A 23,149-nucleotide genomic window follows, 5' to 3' on the forward strand; every position below is an offset into this window, starting at 1 on the left:
AACATTGTTAATGCAGCTGAAGCAGGCCCTGTTCAGCACAGGCTGTCTCCATACTCTTATTGAGTTATTGATAGGTAAGTCCCCTGGTTGTTCTGGTGTGTTTTGTTTGCTTGTTTGTTTATTTATAAAACACAGATTTAGGCTCCAGAAAATGTAGTTTGAGTAACATGCTTACAATGAGACTTTTTTTCATTTGTGAAGTGCTCTATGTGGTTAAAAAAAGGCAAAACAAAGTTTAAAAAACAGCATAGAGCAAATCTGGATGCCAGTCCTAAGCATCTTTAGAAATAATTTTGAACTTGTGTACTGAACACAAAGATGAAATACAGATGAAAACTGATTACTCACACCAACTTTAAAATGCCCTGAATGGTTTTTCAAGGATGAGTAGTGCAATATATCAATTATTTCTTGTTCACTATTATTCATCAATAAAGACAGTATTCAGAAGTCAGAGTATACCTATTTGTCTGTTCAGACAGTCAAGAAGACAATTCTTTTTTGATATCTTGTATTGCTATTACCTATGACTGTCACTTAAGGATTGTTCCATATAGATCTGTCTTTAAATTGTTCAGAAGATGAAAAATCAAGCGGGCTTTGGAGAGTGTGCAGGTTTGGGTGTGTTTGCCTTTTAAAAATTTTCTTTGGACTGATGTAATGGGAAATTATAGGTTTGGAATTTACTTTTAGTTAGAAGTACTATCCTTTACAAACATCAATGTGATTTACTGATTTTACATAATTCTTACTGTGTCTTAAGCTCCTGGTGATTCGTGTAGTTCTTTAAGGTGCCATCTGATTTTTCATGGATGCTTTTTATTGCTCAGAAAAAAGGGTTAAATACAGTATTAGAAACAAAGCATGCATTTTACAATGCACGTAAGCATCTGTTGTATGTCCTTGTAATTGCATTTAACAGGAAATGATGCTTTGAGATACTTTGTGCAGAAACCTTGTATGAAGAAATCCTGAGGGAAATGATGCTTGAATAATTTTTAGTAGCCTGGGATTCTTCAGTCCTTGAACTCGATAGAATGCATTCTGACTTCAATTTTGAGCATTTAATCTATAGAGAAACAAGCATACAGATCTTTGGTAAGGAATATGGCTAAATAATCTCTGGTTTGTTGGATTTTGTATGAAATGAAAAGAAAATAAAGCATTCACTTTTCATTCTCTCAAAATGCAAAGACAAATAACCTCAAGGATATGAGATATTTATGTATTCGTAACTTGATTACTATCATTTTTGGCTCGCAAGGAAAACCATGTAGGAACTCTGCCTTCAGTAACATATTCTTGCCTATGCTAAACATCATCTGGTTCTTGCTTGCTGTCTTGCATCCTTGTTTTGTTTGTGTTTTTGAAAACTTTTCTTGTTCCTTTTTAAAGCCTTCTCTGGCAAGGGGTATTCTGGTGGATGTGTTGTGGTTGGACATGTCACGGGGTTACTCAGCAGATGTTGACTCTCTTTTTCTTTACAATTCAGATTCTTTCTTGTGCATAGTAGTGGCTGAAAGTTGATGTTACTGAACATCTCACATTTATTATTAATATTGGCTTTTTCTGTTGCCCTGTTGGCAGACCTCATGGAGGTCCAAGGATGGCATGGAGACAATCTTTCACTTCTCGCGTGCTCTTTCAAGAAGTGATGGTTTGAGTAGGGAATACCGTTGTTTATGAATAGCTGTTAGTACGGCAACTTCTATGAATGCTAAAAGTTCACATGAAATTACAAGGAAAATAGAGGTTCTCTTCTCTGTAATCAAATGCCGCATCTCCCGTTTCTCAGACCTAGTGAAGTTCTCTGTATGACTGTATTTTGAACTCAGGTTATAGTACTTCTATATGTAAACCTCAGTGATCAGTTGTTATACATACTGAAACTACTTTTGGGGCTGATTAGGGAGATTTTTGTCAGGAAAAAAAAATAGAAGCACGTTGTTGACTTCTGTTTTTCAGTGCTACATGTAAGCTTGCTGTTTACATATCTATAACAGTAGGTATTTGCTTATTAAAGTTTTGACTTTGTGTGATACCTGTGGTTGTTTACAACTGTTCAGAACTTCTGCATCAAGCATTGCCTATAAAAATTCCAGAGAAGAAACAAAAGATTGCAAGGGAATGTTAAATAGATGGATTGCTGCCCGTCACTTAATGGAGGAAATCACTGTCATTTTTTGAGAAGCCAGTGATATTTGTTTTATTAGGAGCTGTTTCTTTTGCCAGTTTACTAGGATCAAAATGTTCTTACTGGCTCCGGTTTCTGCTCATGTCATGAGATTGAAAGACTGAGAAGGGACATTTCTTTGTGCAGAACTGAAAAAATGCTGTCATGTTTGGAAGCTCAACACACCTCAGTAACAAACCCCATCCTTAGGCTAAAGGATGATGGGATTTTTACCTTAATCTTTGCATTGCTTGAATTTTAAACTAAAGCCACTCATCTTGGCAGTTCCATAGTTCTCACTCATTTTTCATTCGTTAGTCATCTAATTGCACAGTCATTTCGGTTTCACACTAACACTTTAAAACGTGAATGAAGATGATAGATGAGGACAGACGAGGCTGAGATCGAGTCCTTGTTATTTAATTATTGTTCTTTCCAAAATCTGCTGATAATCCTTGCAGGCTGTTCAGAGGAGGAGTCCTGTTGGGCTGCGCTGGATTCTCTGCCTTTTCTGATTCCAGAAGTGGCTCCATTTTCTTGGCTTGGCTGTAGCACTGAGACCCTTCTGTATTTGTGTGTTTTCCCTTGCTGAAAAACAGGGTTGTTGGAGGTAGGGAGGCTGGTCTTTAAGCAATGGCTAGTATTTCCTTGTCCTCCCAGTTGGATGTACCTAGATGTGGGGTTCCCAAACCGTAGCATCTGTGTAGAAATGCATCGTGTTTTACTTACCTTAATGCAGAATGTTGGTCTGTTCTAGTGGGTTAACTGTCTCACCAAGCAGCTGCAACATTTTCCTTAAGTGTTGCTGTCATTGTGGTTCGAGTGGAAATGCTTTGTCTCTCTGAAGATGTTGATTGGAGTTGTCTGGGCCCACCTTGCTGATAAGCACTGCAGTTCGAGATCCCAGCTGTAAGGCTGAATCAAAAGGGATTATTTTGGAGCAGCTCAGGAAGAAAAACAAGCAGTAAATTCTGACACGTATCAGCCAGTTGCTGAGCCACAGCAGCAGAGCTACAGAAAGACAAGACGACTATTATTTCTGTTTGAATACCCTTTGAATAGGCTATAGGCTCTGGTATCTAAATTTGTTTCACGCATCGTTGAACTAGAATATTTAAAGGAGGGTCATAGGGTTTTGCATGCTTTCTTTGTATGTCTTCTGCCTTTGATTTGAAATGTTGTGTGTGGTGTGGCACTCACTTTGAAAATTGAAATGGAAGATTTCATATAAGGCTGAGAAGATAAATCTTTTTACAATGTTTTTGAGTCACAGGCATATAATATTACCCTTAAGAAAAAAAACGCAAGATGTCTTATTTCTGCATGAGAGGAGGGATTGCAGTAGGACTGTAAAAGGAAACTAGACCCTTTTACTTGTGTATTCAGAATTTGCATACTGAAATGTTCAGAGAAAGTAGCTAAGGGTGGAAAAAACAAAAGTGAAGGCAAAGACATGACTAGAGGAGAAGTCTCTTGCTGAAGAAGGCTAATGTTGCTAACACTGTGTATGTCCAACTGTGTTTTACTTGTTAAGTGAGGAGATACTAGTTGAGAAAAGCATGCATGTGTTATAAGTGAGGAAAAGAGGATTTGGTTTTGTGCGTATGTGTGTGAGCTATGTGGACCCGTAAATGGGGTCCAGAAGACCCACCTTTGTATCTGAAGTAGAAAGCAAATAAAGCATGCAAGCTGTACACCTTTCTTGCGGTGTACAGTCGTTCACTCTTGCACACTGACTTTCTTAATATCTAACTTCATTTAAGATTTAAGAGTAATTCTGTATGTGATATGACCAGAGCTGTAATGCTGTAAGGGATGCTACTTTACAATACACATTTCTTTTGAAAATATTAGTGATCATTAAGTTATTTTGGTTATGGGGGAGAATTTTTATTTTGAAGTGCACAGTAATGTTTGTTTGTTTTTAAATTCTCCACACTACTACTACTGTGTATGTCTTTATTTCAGGCATCAAAAAATAAAGATGGAAAAGAGCAGAGTGAAGCTGTATCACCATCGGAGGAAGAAGAAACTTTTTCTTGGCCTGGTCCCAAAACTGTCGTGCTAAGGAGGACATCTCAGGGTTTTGGCTTCACCTTAAGACACTTCATAGTTTACCCTCCAGAATCTGCAGTTCAGTTTTCTTTTAAAGTAAGTGACATTAATGATGAAGCGTTTACATATAGCTTTATTACACTTTCTAGGGTCAAAAATCCAGCTTGCGTGAAAGTAAATGTATGTATAGGTGTCTTACACAGAGGAAAGATCCCTTGTGTGTAAGGTGGGTGGACTCACTTATTGCATCATTTTATAACCATGCACTGATCTGTTCCAAGAAAATGGAATTGACTGGGTATGATCTCAACTGAGTTAAAAATACTTGTTACCATGGGTAAGACCGGTGGCTATTTCAGAATATGGAAATATTTCTCTGTACAGAATTTTTATACCCAAAGCCAGTGTGATTAGTCTGTACATCTTTTAAAGTGTAGACTTCAAGGGTGGGAGGCTTGGGTTTTTTCTTTTTTGTTATTGGTTTTGTCCTGTCTTTCCCCCCGCCCTGCCTTTTACCCCCTCCGCCCCCCATTAAAGTTTGTCATACCATCATACAAAAAGAACAGCCTGGAAAAAAGTTACTTTACTATAGTTTCTAACTGAGTATCTTAAAATTAATGTATGTTAGAAAGACGGGTTGTATTTCTATAATATGTTCTTTGTGCTGAAAAATAACAACAATCCGCTGTTCCCTCTTAGTCAAGAGACAAATATATACAAAATACATAAAGGCCTACATTAAAGGACAACTTTCTTAAATAAACTGTAAAATATTGTAAGATAAAAGAAGTAGTTCTAAATGTTAAGGAGCTAATTGGTATGCATTACTCAAAGGGTGTATGTATTCTCCTATGTGACTGAACCATTTGAAAGTTGCTGTAGTACCTGGTGTTGAAGAAAAAATCCATTTAATAGTGATAGAAATTTGACTATTGAGAGGGTTTTTCCTGGTGAGTTCAGATGAAGTTTACTTCTTTTAAAGTCGTCAAGTATGCAAGTTCTCATAATCATAGAATGGTTTGGGTTGGAAGGGACCTTAAAGCTCATCTAGTTCCAACCCCCGGCCATGGGCAGGGACACCTCCCACTAGACCAGGCTGCTCAAAGCCCCATCCAGCCTGGCCTTGAACACTTCCAGGGCTGGGGCATCCACAGCTTCTCTGGGCAACCTGTGCCAGTGCCTCACCACCCTCTCAGTAAAGAATTTCTTCCTAAAATCTAACATGCCACCTCTCATTTTCACTTTTGCTTTTCCAGTTAAGCAGAAGAGTAGATTCTTATCAGGATGGGGAACGGGTATCGAAGCTTCACGCTCTTTCCAGATAGCCAATCGACTCATGTGTCTCTGCAGGAAACTTTCATTAAGGTTGTCTTTTTTACCTGTCCTAGGTGGCAATAAGTTTTCTTCTGAAGTAGCAAAAGCTTTGCAGGAGAGAGGTGGCACATTTTTCCAGTTAACTTCAGCTATTCATCCTGCACTTGAGTGGCCAAATTTTTTCCCTTTGACAAGGAGTCACTGAAGCTAACTGGAAGTGAGACTATTACCAGTATCAGGTGATCCCCACATCTCTGTCTTTCAACACAGCTTATAGAGTCAGCCAAGAGTAGTATCTGGTTGAATTCCAATGGGAAGCAAAGGAAGGAGGGTGGAGAAGCCTTAGTGAGCAGAACAAATTACGTGCCCTTGCTAGCATCTCCCAACAACAACCCCTGTTCACACTGAGGGTGAAAATACAAACACCATGAGCAGGATGAATCTCCTTAACTGAGAATTGACTGGGTAAGTTTCTTCATGGAATGTATCACTAGATCTCTCTGAGGAGGATGATATCTTTTTCTCATGCAGAACAAGACAGGCACAAGGAAGGGCAAGTAATATAAAAAAGTAAAAAGAAATGTCAGCCCTTTCCCTCTCATTCACATCCGATGGTTTCTGAGAGAGACCCAAGCAGTACGTAGTGAGCCTGATACCTATAAATCTCAAGACATGTCTGGAAGTTTTTATCTCCCTCTTTTTCTGCAAGAGATCTCTTAGCGCCTTTTTTTTTTTTCCTCTGTTTCTTCTCTGTTAATGTCAGAATATGGTTAATTCATTCCCATTTCTGTCTGATTTTTGAGAAAGGGAGTGATGAGAATGTTGGATAGTTGTAATACCTTTATTCAGGGATTCAGTTATATCTAAAAGTGATAAAGTTCATTTGACAGAGCCCTAGTCAGTACTTCTGTAAATTAACCTGAACTGTTACATTCTTTTTTTTCTTCCTTTTAATGTCTACGAAGTGATAGAAAAAAAGAACAGGTCTTCAAAATTATTACTCCTGGGTCTTCACAGACTTTCACGGAAGTCTGTGTTGGGATGTTCACAGACTTTCACGGAAGTCTGTGTACCTAAGTTACGGTACTAAAACGTGAAATTCACCTATTATCAGCCTAATCTGAATATGAGGCAAATCTGATTTCTCTGACGTTTTTACTCAACCAAAGATCCTATTGTTTATCAGCTAATAACAGTCCCTGTTACTGATTCTAAGCTCAAGTATCATTCCTCTCTCTTTACTCATTGATCAAAATTGTAAGGGTCTTGGAAGATGGAGATGTTTCATTTTGCACACCTTAGAGGTAGTGTAATAATGGTAACTATGATTTGGTTTTCTGACTGTCTTACGTCTTGTAGTAGCCTTGTCCCTTCTTCACACCTGAGAATACATGCAATTACCTCTGATGTAAGATAGAAGTTACAGCTGGAAGTTAAAGATGCCATTGACATAACAGCCAGAGTTACTCAGTCCTCTACTAGTTTCTCAGAGCCACAGTCCTTTTGTTATCACAAGTGTCAACCTGATGCTGTCACTTTCCCTCTAGATCAGTGCAGAGGTCGTCTTTTACTCCAGGGAGGATTTTGTATTCTAGCTCCTTTGATTGCTTTCAAGTTAGGCAAGCAGTCTCTTGCAAGAGAGGCTTGCTTACCTAGAGATTTCAAGATCTCTAAATCTTACTGCAAGTCAACACAAACTGGTAGAGACAGTAAAGAGAGAAAAACATCTTAAAAAGAGCTTTCCTTAAATGAGTCTTTCCACATTCTTTGTGGATTTATTTTTTTTAATAGCCACTCTTGGTTCCAGTTCAGAAATATCTAGTGAGAATTTCTGCGTTAAAAGTTCTGCTCCTGTTGCTTGCAGTTTGTGTGTGTGTTTGAAAAGCTGTTGACAAGTCAGGTGGAATTCTCTGGGCAGAAGACGACAAGGCTCCTTGCATGGGGGAATGGTGGGTATCTCTAAGATAGAGAACATAACGCTCCTAGACTGCAGGGTGTGGTAAACGTCACACCACAGATGGATATTCCATGGGAGTGGGAATAAAAGCTTCCTGAAGGCCAGAGAAGGCTGCAACTTGGAAAGCCACTGAGGTGAATTTTCTTGGAAGCAAAGAACTCTACCTCAAAGTATGTATTGAGTGGAGAAGAGTGGATGTTATTTTACAAAAATCTTTAATAATCTGTTCTCCGCCTATGTGCGTTTGGGATGTTGGGTTTTTATTTAAATTTTAAGAAGTGTAGTGTTCTAGTTGTTAGTCTAATAAAACCTATGTTCAGTTGAAAAGCCTTTTTTTAGTTGTCCTGGGGAGCTTGGCTACAAGGAAGAGGTCTAGGCAGATCTGCCTCAAAGCTCTGGCTGACTGGGAGTCCCAAAACACACCTGTCTTTTAATGTATTAACAACTAATAGTAGCTGCCTTGAGTTATCTTCAGTGCTTCAGGTGATTTTTACTTTTATTTATTTATTTATGTAGTGACACCTTACTTTAATGTTTCACAGACTGGAGGCAGACCTTACCCTTGCTATTCAATAAGGAGGGAGCTGTGAGGCTTCTCCTCCCGTTATTCAGAAGTGCAGAGCACGAGTTTAACAGAGTGAGGGTTACTTTTGTGCAGAAACAAAGTCCAGTTTACCATCAGGCACATGAAATTCTAACTATCTGGTCCATCTCGTGAATGTCTCTAAATGTTGCAGAACTTCAACACTGAAACAAAAGAAACCCCTGTTGAGAAAAACCCAACAGTGCTAAACTTTCATTTTATTTTTAATGATGCTACTGATCTGTTCTGAAAAGAATGAACTGTTCAAAACTTGAGTAAAATAGGTGGAGTCGCGTTGATCAAGAGACTTAGGGTTTAGCTGAGGGTAAACTCTAGTTGCAGGCCATTTGTAGCCTTACACGTACAAAGCTGATGTCTGCTTTTCATAGACTTCCACTGTTGTCAACGTGAAACTACAATTCCTGGTGAGACAGCTAGACCAGTGCTTTAACTGGCGCTGTGGGTCACCTCAGTTAGATGTGTAACACCTGAATAAGCAGGGTGAGTTGCAAGAATAAAACTTGATACCTCAGTGACAAGGTGATAGTGACTCTCTCTGCATAACTCTGTATGAGGGGCATCCACAAAGCTTTTTCTTCATTTACATTTACATCTGACTGGAAAAAAGGCCTTGCTTGCTGTCATTAAAATGATTGAATGTCATTGGTTATAATTAATTCAGGGAAGTATCTCTGCATATTTTAATACTGAGTACCAGTATGTTATTTTAAAATTATATTATTTATGGTTTTACTATATTATATGTATTTTTATAGCATATTTAATTCTTTTAATTTTAACATTTAATGTGTACGTAATACTGCAGGTCTAGGTCAAATTCAGGATATTGTACTAAATTCTAGTATCTTTTCATGGTTCCTGCACAAACCGGCTATTTAACGACAAATTAACGGACTCTTTCTCGTTGTAATTATTTATAAATTAGTTAATTAATAACATTATGATAGAGAGAAGTTATGGAAGAAAGTGTTGATTGGTAGGTCTGTTGGGGAGGAACAGCCCTGTGTGAAGGATGACATGAAAGATGATCTTGGAACCTGAGATTGTGGTTTAACACATTTCATTTTGGCAGAAGTACTTGGCTGTGGTTGTGTGGGGCCACACACCAAACCGGGAATGGCTGCACATTAGGAATGACCCATTATGTATCCTCCTTGTTTTCCATGCCTCCTTTCCCTTAAAGTGAATAAGGAGCGTATAGAGGATTTCTTAAGCTAGCATTGCAAAAAACCTCTGTTAAATTACACTTTTAACATCAGATATTTATTAAGATTTGTTAGTCAGCAGCATGATTTTTCTGCATGTGAAGTTTGTTCTCCAAGTTCAATCAGTCTGAGAAGCAAGTAATTGATAAAAGAAAACCACCTCTTTAGGTATGGAAGCCGCACGTACTAACATCTTGCAATGCGTAAGAGGTAAATGTGGGAGGGAAAGTTAATTCCAAAACATTTGTGTTATAAAGCATTCTATTTTTAAAGGCCTGAGCTCATTGGCTTGATACCATGACAAACTAATGTTTTGCAGCTGTCTTTTATAACAGAGCTTTGCATACCCGGTGACAAACTGACAAACTCGCTGCAGTATCTCATAAATGATGGCAATTCTATATTAGGTAACTTGTCACTTCCATATTTTTTTTGTTTTATAGCATCAAACCAGGTAGACACCCCTACCTGTGACTCGTATTTTCCAGACTATAAGCTCTAATATTCAAAGTCCTAAAGATGTTTTTTCACTTGACAGATTGGGTGGAAACCAGAGATGTGCAGATGTCAGCCTTGTCTAATTCTTTGCTGATGATAAATTTTAACAGTACTTGTCTTACTAGTGTGGTATTTTTGCCAAAGTATAGAGCAGATGAGACTGTCCAACTTAAGAGTATAATGTTTTCCGCTTTTGGGTGGTAATGAAATTGTCGTGGCTTTTTAAAAGTAGAATGAGTAACAGAATTCTGTTAACTCAGTGTTTTGTGGTTTTGGGGTTTCTTTTGTTGGTTACTTTTCTTCCTTAAAGTTATCTTTCTATAGTATCTTACAAAGCTCCAGCAGAACTCTTGTTTATCTCACAAGAAATATATTGCACCTAAGAGAGACTTGTCGCATCCTTATCATTATGTAGTGTTCATATCCAGGTCTCACTCCCTCTCTTTCTTCAAGTCTTCCTCTCTTGAATAGTTTTCTCAGATCAGTGTGCAATTGCTTTGAAAATATTTAATATGAAAAAGAGAGTGATTTGTCTTTAAATGCAAAAGACCTAGAAATTTTGAATGAATCCATTTAAAAATAGGAGGGAATACACAGGTGATAATTATTTCTGTGATAATCTCCCTCCTCCTTTCCTTGAGGACAAAGCTGTTTTAATTAGCTGAGGTGAATTGTTAGAAATACTTCCCAAATAATACATATTAGTCTAAGAAATTGTATTTAGGTTGAACGTTTATTACGTTATTGTAATTATAAAGTTATATTTCAGAAAGAAAGCACCTATTTCCCTATTCAAAGAATTGTGCTTTTCAAAGGGTAGAATTTTGTAGAGGAGATTTAGCCATGATCTTTCAAAAGCCTTTCATTCATTTTAAAAAAATGACAAGAAAGTAACTTAAGTAATCATTTTCTATTTTAAGCAAAGCATGCCATTCTCTCTCCCACACAACATTCCAGTTGTGTGATTTCTTTTTTTTTTTTTTTTTTTTTTTTAGGACTGTCAGTGATACCTGGTAGTTACAAGCTGTGTATATATAGTGCAATGAGCAGGAGAATCTTAGAGGTTGTTACTAAATAGTGTTTGGTTGGGATAGGGTGTGTTTTTTTTTTTTTTTTTTCCTCTCTAGGTAGTAGTACTGAAGGCAAAATAAATGATGTTTCTAATTTCAAGAAGCATATTTAGAGCTTACTTAGAAAATATTTTCTATCTCTTGCGTATTATCTAGCTTTGAATCCTTAGGTGATTGAAGTATAACCTCTCCTGCCTGGCTTTCAGGGTGAAAAGATGCTTGCAAAAACACACACAGTACAGTACTAGGCTTCATGGCAGTGTTTCAGGGCGTTTTGGTACCTTTATTTTCAGATAATGCTGTTCATGTTTTTTCTGTGGGGATGTTTCATGGAACTGTGCTTAGTTGTTTTTGTTTTTTAAAAACAGGTATTACACTACATTCTTAGAATGAAAGCCTTAATTCTGTAAAGTTGAATATTTGTGAAAAAGTATGAGAGATCAGAATGCACTATATCTTATAAATTCACTTCAAGTCTTCATAGCTTATAGATGCCTATGCCTTTTTTTTCACTTACTGAATTTTTAATATGTACTCTTTCTTTTTCCTTAGGATGAAGAGAATGGGAATAGACAAGGTATGTCTTATTTTTATTCTTTCCCAGATCCAATATGTTGACCATTTCTCTTCAACTTAGTAATACACTTCAATGGCTACCTAAGAGTTTGAAATGTAAAATTTCAAAACTTCAGTATGACCATCGGGCTCATTGAATTTCATGGCATTGGAGGAGCAAAACACAGAAAGTATCTGTCTTTTGGCTTCACTTATTTAGTGTAGGTGTTTGTGTGGCCACTAAGTTAATTTAAAATATGTCCTGTATTGCTTCTGTCACCTTGCCATGTATGTCACCTTGCCATATGTATGATAAGAAGAGAAGAAACCGGCTTTGTTACCTTTTTAGTGCCAAAGTTTCACACTCTTAATTTGATCTGCATGTAAGACCCACAGTTACTTGTGCAAAGTACTACTGTAAAGGGTTGAGTCTCCTTGGATATATTTATATACATGTATTTAAAAAAAAAAAAGTGCCATGCAGCGTGTCTAAGAGCAGCCAGTATGAAATTTGAGTTTTCTTGCAAACTTACTCTAGTAAAAGCAACTGTAAGTATATAAACCTAATGTTAGTAGTGATGGTAAAAATTATCCACAAAAGTGGTATACAATGGTTTTAAAAACAGAAGATAAAGAAGGTTATTCCTGTTAGCTTTGGGATACTTTCTTCAGTATTTAACAGAACTGATCTAACTTATTTCATCAGTTTTGGTAATCTCATGTGTGTTTTAAGAGATACATGAAACATACTTCAATAATGTCAGATAAGATGTGTGAATAAAATTCTCACACTTGATTTAGGAGGGATGGAAAAATGACTTTTTCCTAAGTTATGCTTTTAAGTTCCCCTCCATCTTCATAGCTTTCTCCCTCTCACATTGCCTATGTCTACTCTCTTTCTTAATTCATCAATTACTTATTTTTTATTAATTGGTGCTATCATCAGTCCCAGTTAATTTTAATTTCTCTTTGGTATTTAGCTATTTACTTGTCCACGTTTCCCTTTTTGCTGATATCTTGTTTTTAGAAGGGTGAAAAACGTGTTGATTTGGGTAAGGAAACTGGGTTTTCAGGTTGAGAGCCCAGTCCCACTTTCTTTTTTTTTCCCAATCTGTCATGATGGTAAGGTAAGCAGAGGAGGTGGGATTAGCTGCATCGCAAATGTGATGTGCAGGGCTTCAGCTTGTGCTTCATCTGGCAAAGCAGTGCCACTTGTTGAGGACAGGCTTGTTCAAAGGTGGTACCTTTGCTCAGAGACAGTGCGGGGTCAGTTCTTGTTTTGCTGGTGGTTTACAGTTTGCTTGACACTGTAGCAGAGAATGGTACCCAGTTTCAATGTACTTTTTAAAATTTCATTTAGTTGGAAGACAGAGAACATGTCTGAACTCTTGTTTCTGGCTTTTTGTGTAGTTGTGATATATTAGAAGTGTTCTAGGAAGTATGAACTTAATTGAACTTACTTGCTTTTCTCTTGGAAGCAGATGAATTAATCCATTTCATCTTCCTAGTCTTACTCAGCTGTCCTTACCTGCTTGTTAAACAGTGAAATTCCTCATCACCCCCCAGATTTGCGACCTCCTTTATCTGTTTTGGCATCAAAAAGAAATGTCTAATTCCTTTGGGAAGGGAAAGGAGTCAACCCTCTGGGCCAAACCAGCATGGAAGATACCCCCTGTGGTCCAGAGAAAAGTTCTGCAGTACTCTTCTTGTCATAGGGAGAACTGGATCAGCTGAAGAGGCATAATGGGGGTCTGTTTGTGTAAAATGTTATCTGAGATCTGTTTTTCAGTAGAGGAACAGCAGTAAACAAACGTTTATTTGGTTCGCTGTGCGACCTGTGCAGGTGGGAGCAAGATTACTTTCTGGAAATTTTTGTGTAGCTACTTAAACTATGAATCATAGCTCAACTATTGCTTATTTATAGCAACGTAGTACATTGTATGCCTTGAAATACAGATCAAAGGGCACAAAGTGCTGTGGAAAGATAACAGTATTCTCATTGGCAGGAGAGAAGGTTGGACTTGTGCTCCTTCTGGAAAGGGAAGAGATGACTGTGAGGTGGAGGATGTGGGTGTCAGTAGAACTTAACCCGCCAGTTCTGTGTATTATACCTTTTAAAATAACAAAATGGGACAAAGTGTGTAAGACATTTTTCTCCAGCATTTAGTATGATCTTGGGAGGTGGGGGGATGAAATGATTTCTTACTTAACATTGCTACTAGTTGTTCCTGTTCCCCTGTGAGGTGAATAGGTAGCTTGTGAGGAGAAAATCATGAAAAGCGTATCTCATTTTTCATGTTCATAAACATAACGTTAATTTAGCTAAAGCAGGTATGTCAGAAATTCTGTGAAGGATTATCACAAGGATTCTTAAAGTAATTAACATTGGAAAATTAGGCCGAGCCGCTTTGGAGCCTGTGCCTGGCTGCTGGCTGGGGGGTCCCTTGCTGAAAGCACCAGTGGCTTCACCAGCTTGAGGAAGAGCATGTTGCTGGGCCGGCTGCGTGGGTGTCGTACAGAGGAGCCATCTAGTGGCAAATGGCATGTATTTTCCTTCAAACTTAATTGGAAAATTTGCCTCAGAATCTGTGTCTTAATTAACAATCAAAATATCTTAATGATAAACATTTTCCTTTTGAAGTCTGTAGATAAGTCACTTAATTCACTTGAGCTTTCCTCTCTCAAATACTAAGCTTTTCATTTTTGTGAAGCAGTGTGTGCCAGTGCAAAACTGTCGGGTTTTTTTTATTGATTTTGAAGATTTCTAATTACCTGCACTTTCTGCTTTGCACTTTTCACAGGTTAAATTTACCTCTAAAAGTTGAAATTTTTGTCAGGTTCAGCATTTACAGATTTGAGTAGATGAGTGTAGAGTAAAGCGTCTCTGTTATTATTGCCTTTTATTGAAAGCACTTGAATATTTTTTCAAAGGAGCTGAGTGCCTAATTAAGTCTAGAGGGCAGAAGATAAAGGCGTGTACCGTGTTTGAGGTATTCTAACAGTGAAGGAAGTATTTTCATATGTTTTTATGTTCTAGTACAGAATTTTAGTGCAACTTTTTAAGTATGTATTTTGATCATGCTCCTGGCTTGCATTAATTTTGCTTTTGGTAAGCAGTAAGATTTCAAAGCATTTAGAATAAAAGGTAATGCAAATTTGTCCGGGAGCGCTCTAAACTAGGAATGACACAGGAAGGAGATGATGGCCAAGAAGCAAGTGAGGAAGCGGTGGATCAGATTGTCAAGCAAAGGGGTTAGGGTGCTGTGGACAGGAAACACCTCATGGTCAACAGTTGGGACAGAAGGGGACCACCTCAAGTGTGTGCACATCAGTAAGGGAATGTCTACAGGACAGTGTGATGGGGAGAGCTCTCATGCCTTTCTTGAGGACCTCTCTGAAGCCCCTATGTACTCATGCATGCAGTATGGGGAATAAGCAGGAGGAACTGGAAGTCTGCATGCAGTTGCAGGGCTGTGATCTCATTAGGGTCACAGGAGTGGGCTAGAGTGCTGCAGTGGACGGGTACAGGCACTTTGGGAAGGACAGGCTTGGGAGAGCATAGAGTTTGAGTTGCCCTTGTTGTAAAGTTGTAAGAGAGCAGTGAGGATGTCTGGAGCTCTGGCTTGGGATGGATGGGCCGGCTTAGAGTTTATGGTCAGGATTTGCAGGCAGACGCATGTTTTCATGGGGGTCTGCTACAGACCACCTGATCAGGGAAGAAGTAGATGAGGCTTTCTTCAGACAGCTGGTGGAAGCTTCACATGTGCAGGTCCTGGCCCCTATAATGGTGCTAAAGTCCCCCATCTGCTGGAGGGGCATCACAGCAGATTTACCCTAAATATTTTGTAGTTATTATTTGAAAGATTTCTGTTCTTTCCTACTTTTTCTGCTCCAAGTCGTGACCTTAAGCTAGGGTATTAAAATGCTTTTCTGGCAGATGCAGTTTATCAGAAGGTGCAGACCTTTCTCAGTAGGTTCCTCCATCACTGACTGGAAACTTGTATCAGTGTCTGCTGTTTTCTTGAGAATTTCTGTTATACTGACCAGCCTGTATTAACTTGGAGTATTTTTTTATCTGTTTTGAGGATGGCACACTGTCAGTATTATTCCTGTTTTCTGGAGTTGTGCTATTTAAAAATTTTATTTAAGAGGTATCACACAGGCAGAACTCTCTCAGAAGGGCATTGTAGGAATATTTGGAGACAAGCCGAAAAACACCTATGCCTATTAAAAAGAGTAATATTTTATATTAAAAACTTGCCCTGTCAACCCATGGTAAGTGGTGCTGGAGAAAACCATCTCCATTGCCATGCTGTATCCATGCCATTTCATTGTGCACTTAATATGGTGAATATGTTGTTGTCCTTCAAAGAATCCTCAAAGCTGTAGTTGTTAAAATACAAGTGCGGTACATATTAAATGGGTTGGTTGTTTCTTGTATCTTGTCCTAAAACATGTTTTTCTTCAAAAATGTCTGGCTTGGGGATCATGATTAAAATGAACAGTGATAAGCATATAGAAATAGTCTGAAAGGAATTTCATTTTTTTTCGGTGAGAACTAAGGTAATTTAAGTTTCATACAGCGCCTGGAAACCCAGTATCATATTTTTTAACATGATGTTCTTGCTTTTCTACTTTATCTTCTGTGTCTATGTAGAAGTATCTATAGCAAGTAGCAGCTTATCTTCCCATAAAAATGAAGGGCAAGATAGGTGTATTGCTCAGTGTCCTTTTCAGTAAAGATTGAGTGTGCATTTTCTAATGAGACTTCAGATATCTGTTTTCACTGAGATGTCTAGATTTTTAAATTGTGATCACCAGGCTATTTATTTTTTTATGTGCCTAACTGTGGATTAAAGTTTCTACCCTTCAGTTGTCCAAGCTAAATCATTCCAATTTATTACTTGAGGTCCTTCAGCTCTGTGCAAGTTTGGTTTGATGTAGAACCTTTGGGTGAAGGGTGGAAAAAAAGCCGGAGAACCTTTTTATTCCTTTCTGCTGCTTACTTAATTCCTCAAGTTTTTGATGTTTTATTTCTTTTATTCTGTTGACTTCTGTAATGTCGTTTGTGTTCTCCCAAGATTTAATTTTCTAACATCATCACCTATTGGCTTAGTCTGTTATGAAATAAACTAATTGTGCCTGTGATGATGGGAACAAGGTAGATAAGGAAAAAGAGAATGAACATTAAAGCAAATACTTGGAAAGTCACAGATTGCTGGGATGATACGGTCTAAGTTATATGATAGCAGAATAGGAGTAAAAGACAAGAGGTATATAACACTAATGCTTTAGGATAGTGCCACAGTAAATTGTCCTTTTTATGGATTTTTAATCCAACACTAAATGTTGAGAATGCCAAAAGAGGGGTCATTTAGTTTTCCAGAGACCAGAGCCTGATGATTCCTTGTTCCTATAAAGTACACCCAGAACATCCAGCAGAGTGGCCTTCCAACTTCACACATGTATAGTGTTTCTCAGTGACTACTGTTGAGTTCAAATCATTTTTGACTTTTTATTAAAAGTTGACGGCACCAAGCTGTGTGGCACGGTTGACTCACTGGAGGGAAGGGATGCCATCCAGAGGGACCTTGACAGGCTTGAGAGGCGGGCCCCTGTGAACCTCATGAAGTTCAACCAGGCCAAGTTCAAGGTCCTGCACCTGGGTCATGGCAATCCCAGGCACAGATACAGGTTGGGCAGAGAATGGATTAAGAGCAACCCTGAGGAGAAGGACTTGAGGGTGCTGGTGGACAAGAAGCTCAATATGAGCAGGCAATGCGCATTTGCAGCCCAGAAAGCCAACTGCATCCTGGGCTGCATCAAAAGAAGCGTGGCCAGCAGGTCAAGGGAGGTGATTCTGCCCCTCTACTTTGCTCTGGTGAGACCCCACCTGGAGTACTGCATCCAGCTCTGGAGTCCACAGCACAAGATGGACATGGACCTGTTGGAGCGGGTCCAGAGGAGGGCCACGAAGATCGTCAGAGGGCTGGAGCACCTCTCCTATGAAGACAGGCTGAGAGAGTTGGGCTTGTTCAGCCTGGAGAAGGCTCCGGGGTGACCTTATAGCAGCCTTTCAGTACCTAAAGGGGGCCTACAGGAAGGATGGGGAGGGATTCTTTATCAGGCAGTGTAATGATAGGACAAGGGGTAACGGTTTCAAACTGAAAGAGGGGAGATTTAGATTGGATATCAGGAAGAAATTCTTTACTCTGAGGGTGGTGAGGCACTGGAAGAGGTTGCCCAGAGAAGCTGTGGATGCCCCATCCCTGGAAGTGTTCAAGGCCAGGCTGGATGGGGCTTTGAGCAGCCTGGTCTAGTGGGAGGTGTCCCTGTTCATGGCAGGGGGGTTGGAACTAGATGAGCTTTAAGGTCCCTTCCAACCCAAACCATTCTGTGATTCTATTCTATGATTCTATAAAAACACTAAGAGCTGTGTAAATGTAATTCCCATGGATTTAGAGGAGAGTCTGTAGGTTCACTGCAGTAGGTATAAATTGAACAGCTCTGTGCTCATCTAAAAACTGAAGTAAATCCTCTAGACTGTTTAATCATAGGTTAAATTTTAAACTTGAAAAGGCTTAATTTTAGATTTGAGAGAATTGGGAAAAAAAGTCACAATATTGGCAAAGAGTGTTATGGGAAAACATGGTTTTTGAGAGTTTGTACTGAAGTTGGAACTGTGTTATATGTCTTCCATAACAATGCCAGATCATTTTCTCTCCTTCTCCCCTCCCCCATGAAGACAGAGTTGAGGTTGCATTAGTCAAACGGTTTAAGAGAAGGGTAAGCACGAAAAGAAATACCATCTTTGAGTTGCCTAATCAAAATGCCAGAGGTGCTTTGAGTAATAACAGAATGTATTTTTCCTGTATCACAGAGTGGAATGCCAGGTGTTTCTCTTATAAGTGACTCAACAGTGCTATTTTACTTGTATCATCCTCTTTTAGAAGCTTATCCTTGGCATTGTGTTTTGCTTGGTGTTTTTTAGTTGGATTAATTTGGGCTTTACAGTGGGTGAAATAAGCTCTGTCGAGGCTGGGCTGGGACCTTTGGGCTCCTTTTCTGCAATGGATTGCTAGTGGAGAAATGTTTACTATGTATGAAATTCAGTTTGCAGATTGTAAAATCCAGAATTGTCTTTAGTTGGACTCTCTCAGTTAAATGCAATCCTGACAGTTTTGTGATTTATAGTTAACTAAATGAAATCTCTGTTAATAAGTGTAAGTTCTGCTGTACTTTTAGCAGTCTCTTTTAGAGTAGCTTGGGAAATGATTAGCTGGCTTTTGATTCAGTAATCATTTAGAAATGCTTGTCCCTGCTGTAGCAGTAGATATTTCTCCTCCCTTTGCCTGAAAGGCATCCCAAGAATCGGTGCCACTTGGCATTGTTGAACCAACGGAGTGTGAACGCGTTGGATATCCAAAAGCATAATTGTAGATCTTCATGTTCAAGAGGAATGTTCCTCCCTCTTGGGTCAGAGAAAGATGTACGTAAGACCCTGCCTTAATAATTTGAGGTGTTTCATGGGGCCGGTGATTCTTTAGTATAAAAATGAAAGACCCCTTGCTGTCTACTGAGCATAAGGCTGGGAGTAAAAATATTCTGCAGAATGTTAACAAAACTCTGTAGCCTTTGTTCAGTTCCTGTGTTACAAGGACTTTTAAGCACAGTTCAGCTGCCCTGAGCAAAAGATTTTTTCCCCCCCCCTCTAGAAAGAGGAGAAATGGCATGTTTTTAAGCAGCAGATTCTTAGGAGAGACTTTGTAAGAAAGTATGTATTATACTGTGTCCCAAAACACTTGCAGGTTTGTGTTGTGCAGGTCAAAAAGAAGGGAAGAGCTAGTCAGCAGTAGTGCTTTGGTGTGGGGGGGTTTGTTTTGTTTTGTTTTTTCTTTTCAAAATGTAAAAGTTCTTTGTCAGAGGCGTCCTTTATGTAGTCTTTATGACTCGGATGTTTCTGTCTGACTCTGTTTTATATCGGAAGGTTAATGACTACAGAGAAGTGATGTGGTTCTTGCTATGTTGTAGTGTGTTGGTAGATTTGATAATGTAACTTCTGACATGTCATTTTGTTTGCCAAATGAATCACAGAGCAGTATAGTAATACTGTCTGGTCTGCAAAGTGTAGGTTAAAAACTAACTCAAGGTTACCACATTTGATATCAACTAGTTATGTTCCTTGTAGCAGCTGTATTCCAAACTCCCATTTTATGGGATTAAGATAGAATTGGCACCTGGATAAAATTAATTTCTATGTCAAGTTTCAGGGGAGTTAGAAGTAGTTTTGCTGTATGTGACCCCCTCCCCAAGTATAAGTCAATTATAAATGTTAACAGCTCTTAATTCTACAGTTCTTTTTAAAAGTGTTTGGTTTGTTTTTTTTATTATTCCCTTTATCAGGGAGAAAGAGCATATTGTAATTTTATTATTTTGCAAGTCAGATGGCTGTGCTAGTGCATCGTACTCCCCTCTGGACTTCTGGCATCTCAAACATTTGTCAGGAAAGCTTCCTTGTATACTCTACAATGGGGAACTTACTTTCCCCTGTCAGGCTGTGAAGGTGGATAATGACTTATAGTCTCAGCTGGTAGATCCAGGTAGTATAATGGTTAGATAATAAATGATGATAAATATATGTATTATGAAGAAAGTCTTTAATTTCATTTGACGTTAATTTGAACAACGGTTGAAACAAGATACTACTGTCTTCATTCTGTAGATTCTACTTTGATCTCACTGGTTATTGAAGATAGCAATTAATATTTTTTGGTTGAAAATTGATGACTAATTAGAAGATTTTCATACAGTTATGAAAAACATACATGTTGGCTAGGAAAAACCTTGTAATAAGCTGCTTTTCTGTATTTCTTACATTTGGCTACAGGTGTTTTTGCTTCTTCAAACTACTTTGGTTGTTTAGACTAAGGACTTCATTATAAAGGCTCTCCTGATTCCCTACTATCCTTGTTTAAGCCAATGAATTTTTGCCTTGAGCCTTCTATATACTTGGTGATTCATTTTTGTTTCCTTACTTCTGATGATACGGAATCTCTGAAGTAAAAGTTCAGACATCAGTTTGCCTTCTCTAAAGTTACATTTTCATTTGAATAGCATCACTTAAGGGGTGTGGATGCACTGCAAAGAATATTTTAGTTACTCCATTAATAAATGGACTGGACAATAACTTGAGTTTTAATTTATCCTGACTGGTGGCCATTTACTCATGCTGGAGATTTTTTTGTGTGCTCACAAGACTGATAAAGGAAAGGACAACTTTACAGACTGTTTTTCAGTTTCTGGTCAGCTAACTTGTGTATTCAGCAACTTTATATGCTTCTGTTTCTTTTATTGCCCTTACGTAAGACTTCATCTCTGTTTATATCTACATTTGTGGAGAAATGAAGTAAAGTTGTGCTGTCCATCTGCACTTCTTCCTTCCAGGTGTGTTCCTGGCAGCTCACACTTTCACCTGTTCTTTGTATGCGTGATGTTTTGGTTTTAACTTGCAGACGAAGATGTGGGAGAAATTGTCTTATTTGCTGGTAGTCTGCAACTTAATGCTTAATTATAAAGTTGTTAACAAAAGTATGGAGAAGGAAGGAGGAGGCAAAGGAGCATGCAGTAATGAGCACTGGAAAAGCACTGGTGAATAGAATATTTCAGTTGAAGGGACCTACAACGATCATCTAGTCCAAATGCCTGACTACTTCAGGGCTGACCAAAAGTTAAAGCATGTTGTTGTGGGCATTGTCCAAATACCTCTTAAGCACTGACAGGCTTGGGGCATCAACCACTTCTCTAGGAAGCCTGTTCCAATGTTTGACCACCATCTCAGTAAAGAAATGCTTCCTAATCATAGAATCATTCAGCTTAGAAAAGACCTTTAAGATCATAGAGTCCAACCGGAATCCTAACACTGCCAAGTCCAGCACGAAACCATGTTCCAAAGCACCACATTGTATTTTAAATATCTCCAGGGATGGTGACTCAACCACTTCTCCAGGCATCCTGTTCCAATGCTTGACAGCCCTTTCAGTGAAGAAAATTTTTTCCTAATACCCAACCTGAACCTCCCCTGGCACAACCTGAGGCCATTTCCTCTTGTCTGATCGCTTGTTACTTGGGAGAAGAGACCAACACCCACCTCACTACTGTCCTGGTTTAGCCCCAGCCAGCAACACAGAACCACATGGCTGTTGCTCACACACCCCTCCTCAGCTGGGATGGGGACAGAATCAGAAGAAAAAGGCAAAACTTGTGGGTTGAGATAAAGTCAATTTAACAGCACAGCAGAGAAGAGAGGCAAACAACAACAATAGTACTAATAAAGGAGTAGAATCATAGAATCTGTTGGGTTGGAAGGGACCTCTAAAGGTCATCTAGTCCAACCCCCCTGCAGTAAGCAGGAACTTCTTCAACTAGATCAGGTTGCTCAGGGCCTCGTCAAGCCTGGCCTTGAATGTCTCCAGGGATGGGGCCTCCACCACCTCTCTGGGCAACCAGTTCCAGTGTCTCACCACCCTCATTGTAAAGAAATACTTCCTAATGTCTAATCTAAACCTACCCTGCTCTAGTTTAAAACCGTTGCCCCTCGTCCTGTCGCTACATGCCCTTGCAAACAGCCCCTCCCCAGCTTTCCTGTAGGCCCCCTTCAAGTACTCCTGGAAGGCTGCTATGAGGTCTCCCCGGAGCCTTTTCTTCTCTAGGCTGAACATCCCCAGCTCTCTCAGCCTGTCTTCATACGAGAGGTGCTCCAGCCCTCGGATCATCTTCGTGGCCCTCCTCTGGACCTGCTCCAACAGGTCCATGTCCTTCTTGTGCTGAGGGCTCCAGAGCTGTACACAGCACTCCAGATGGGGTCTCACGAGTAGAGGAGGAGAATCACCTCTCTGGATCTACTGGCCACGCTTCTTTTGATGCATCCCGGGATGCGATTGGCCATCTGGGCTGCAAGCGCGCATTGTCGGCTCGTGTCCAGCTTTTCATCCACCAGTACCCCCAAGTCCTTTTCTGCAGGGTTGCTCTCTATCACATTATCCCCCAGCCTGTATTGATAATGAGGATTGTCCCGACGCAAGTGTAGGACCTTGCACTTGGCCTTGTTGAACTTCATAAGGTTTGTTTGGGCCCACCTCTCTAGCTCGTTCGGGTCCCTCTGGATGGCATCCTGTCCCTCTGGCACATTGACTGTACCACTCAGCTTAGTGTTTTCGGCAAACTTGCTGAGGGTGTACTTGATCCCGCTGTCTGTGTCATTGATGAAGATGTTGAACAGCACTGGTCCCAGTACAGATCAAATATTCAATATGGATTGAATAGTCAAAACATGATTAATGTACCAGTGCTGACCGACCGAACTCGGGAAGCCCCCAGCCTGCTCCAAGCAGCAATTCCTGCCCCTCCCCATGCCAGCTCCCTGGCTATAGACTGGGCATCGCTCACCTGGTATGGGATACCCCTTTGGCTAGTTTGGGTCAGCCAGCTGGGCTGTGTCCAGTCCCAGCTCCTTGTGACAATTAACCCTATCCCCACTGGGACCAGGACAGCTACAACCTCCTTTCAGGTAGTCGTCCAGTCTAAACCTCCCCTAGCACAGCTTTGAACCATTCCCACGTGTTCTATCACTGGATCTCAGGGAGGAGGGCTCAGCATCTCCCTCTCCACTTCTCCTTCTCAGGAAGCTGTAGAGAGTAATGAGGTTGCCCCTCAGCCTCC

At 39.6% G+C, this 23,149-nt stretch overlaps 1 protein-coding gene across 4 annotated transcripts in view; it reads left to right on the forward strand.

The window, feature by feature from the left end:
• Window positions 1-23,149, forward strand: part of ARHGAP21 (Rho GTPase activating protein 21) — a 127,346-nt gene that overhangs the window by 49,554 nt on the left and 54,643 nt on the right. For all 4 annotated transcript variants that reach the window (XM_074574449.1, XM_074574447.1, XM_074574450.1 and 1 more), the window contains 2 exons: window positions 4,142-4,324; window positions 11,429-11,453. In XM_074574449.1, coding sequence (XP_074430550.1) covers window positions 4,142-4,324; window positions 11,429-11,453 — 208 coding nt within the window. The remainder of the gene's footprint in view (window positions 1-4,141; window positions 4,325-11,428; window positions 11,454-23,149) is intronic.

The sequence above is a fragment of the Larus michahellis genome, chromosome 2, assembly GCF_964199755.1.
Source record: "Larus michahellis chromosome 2, bLarMic1.1, whole genome shotgun sequence".
Taxonomy (NCBI): domain Eukaryota; kingdom Metazoa; phylum Chordata; class Aves; order Charadriiformes; family Laridae; genus Larus; species Larus michahellis.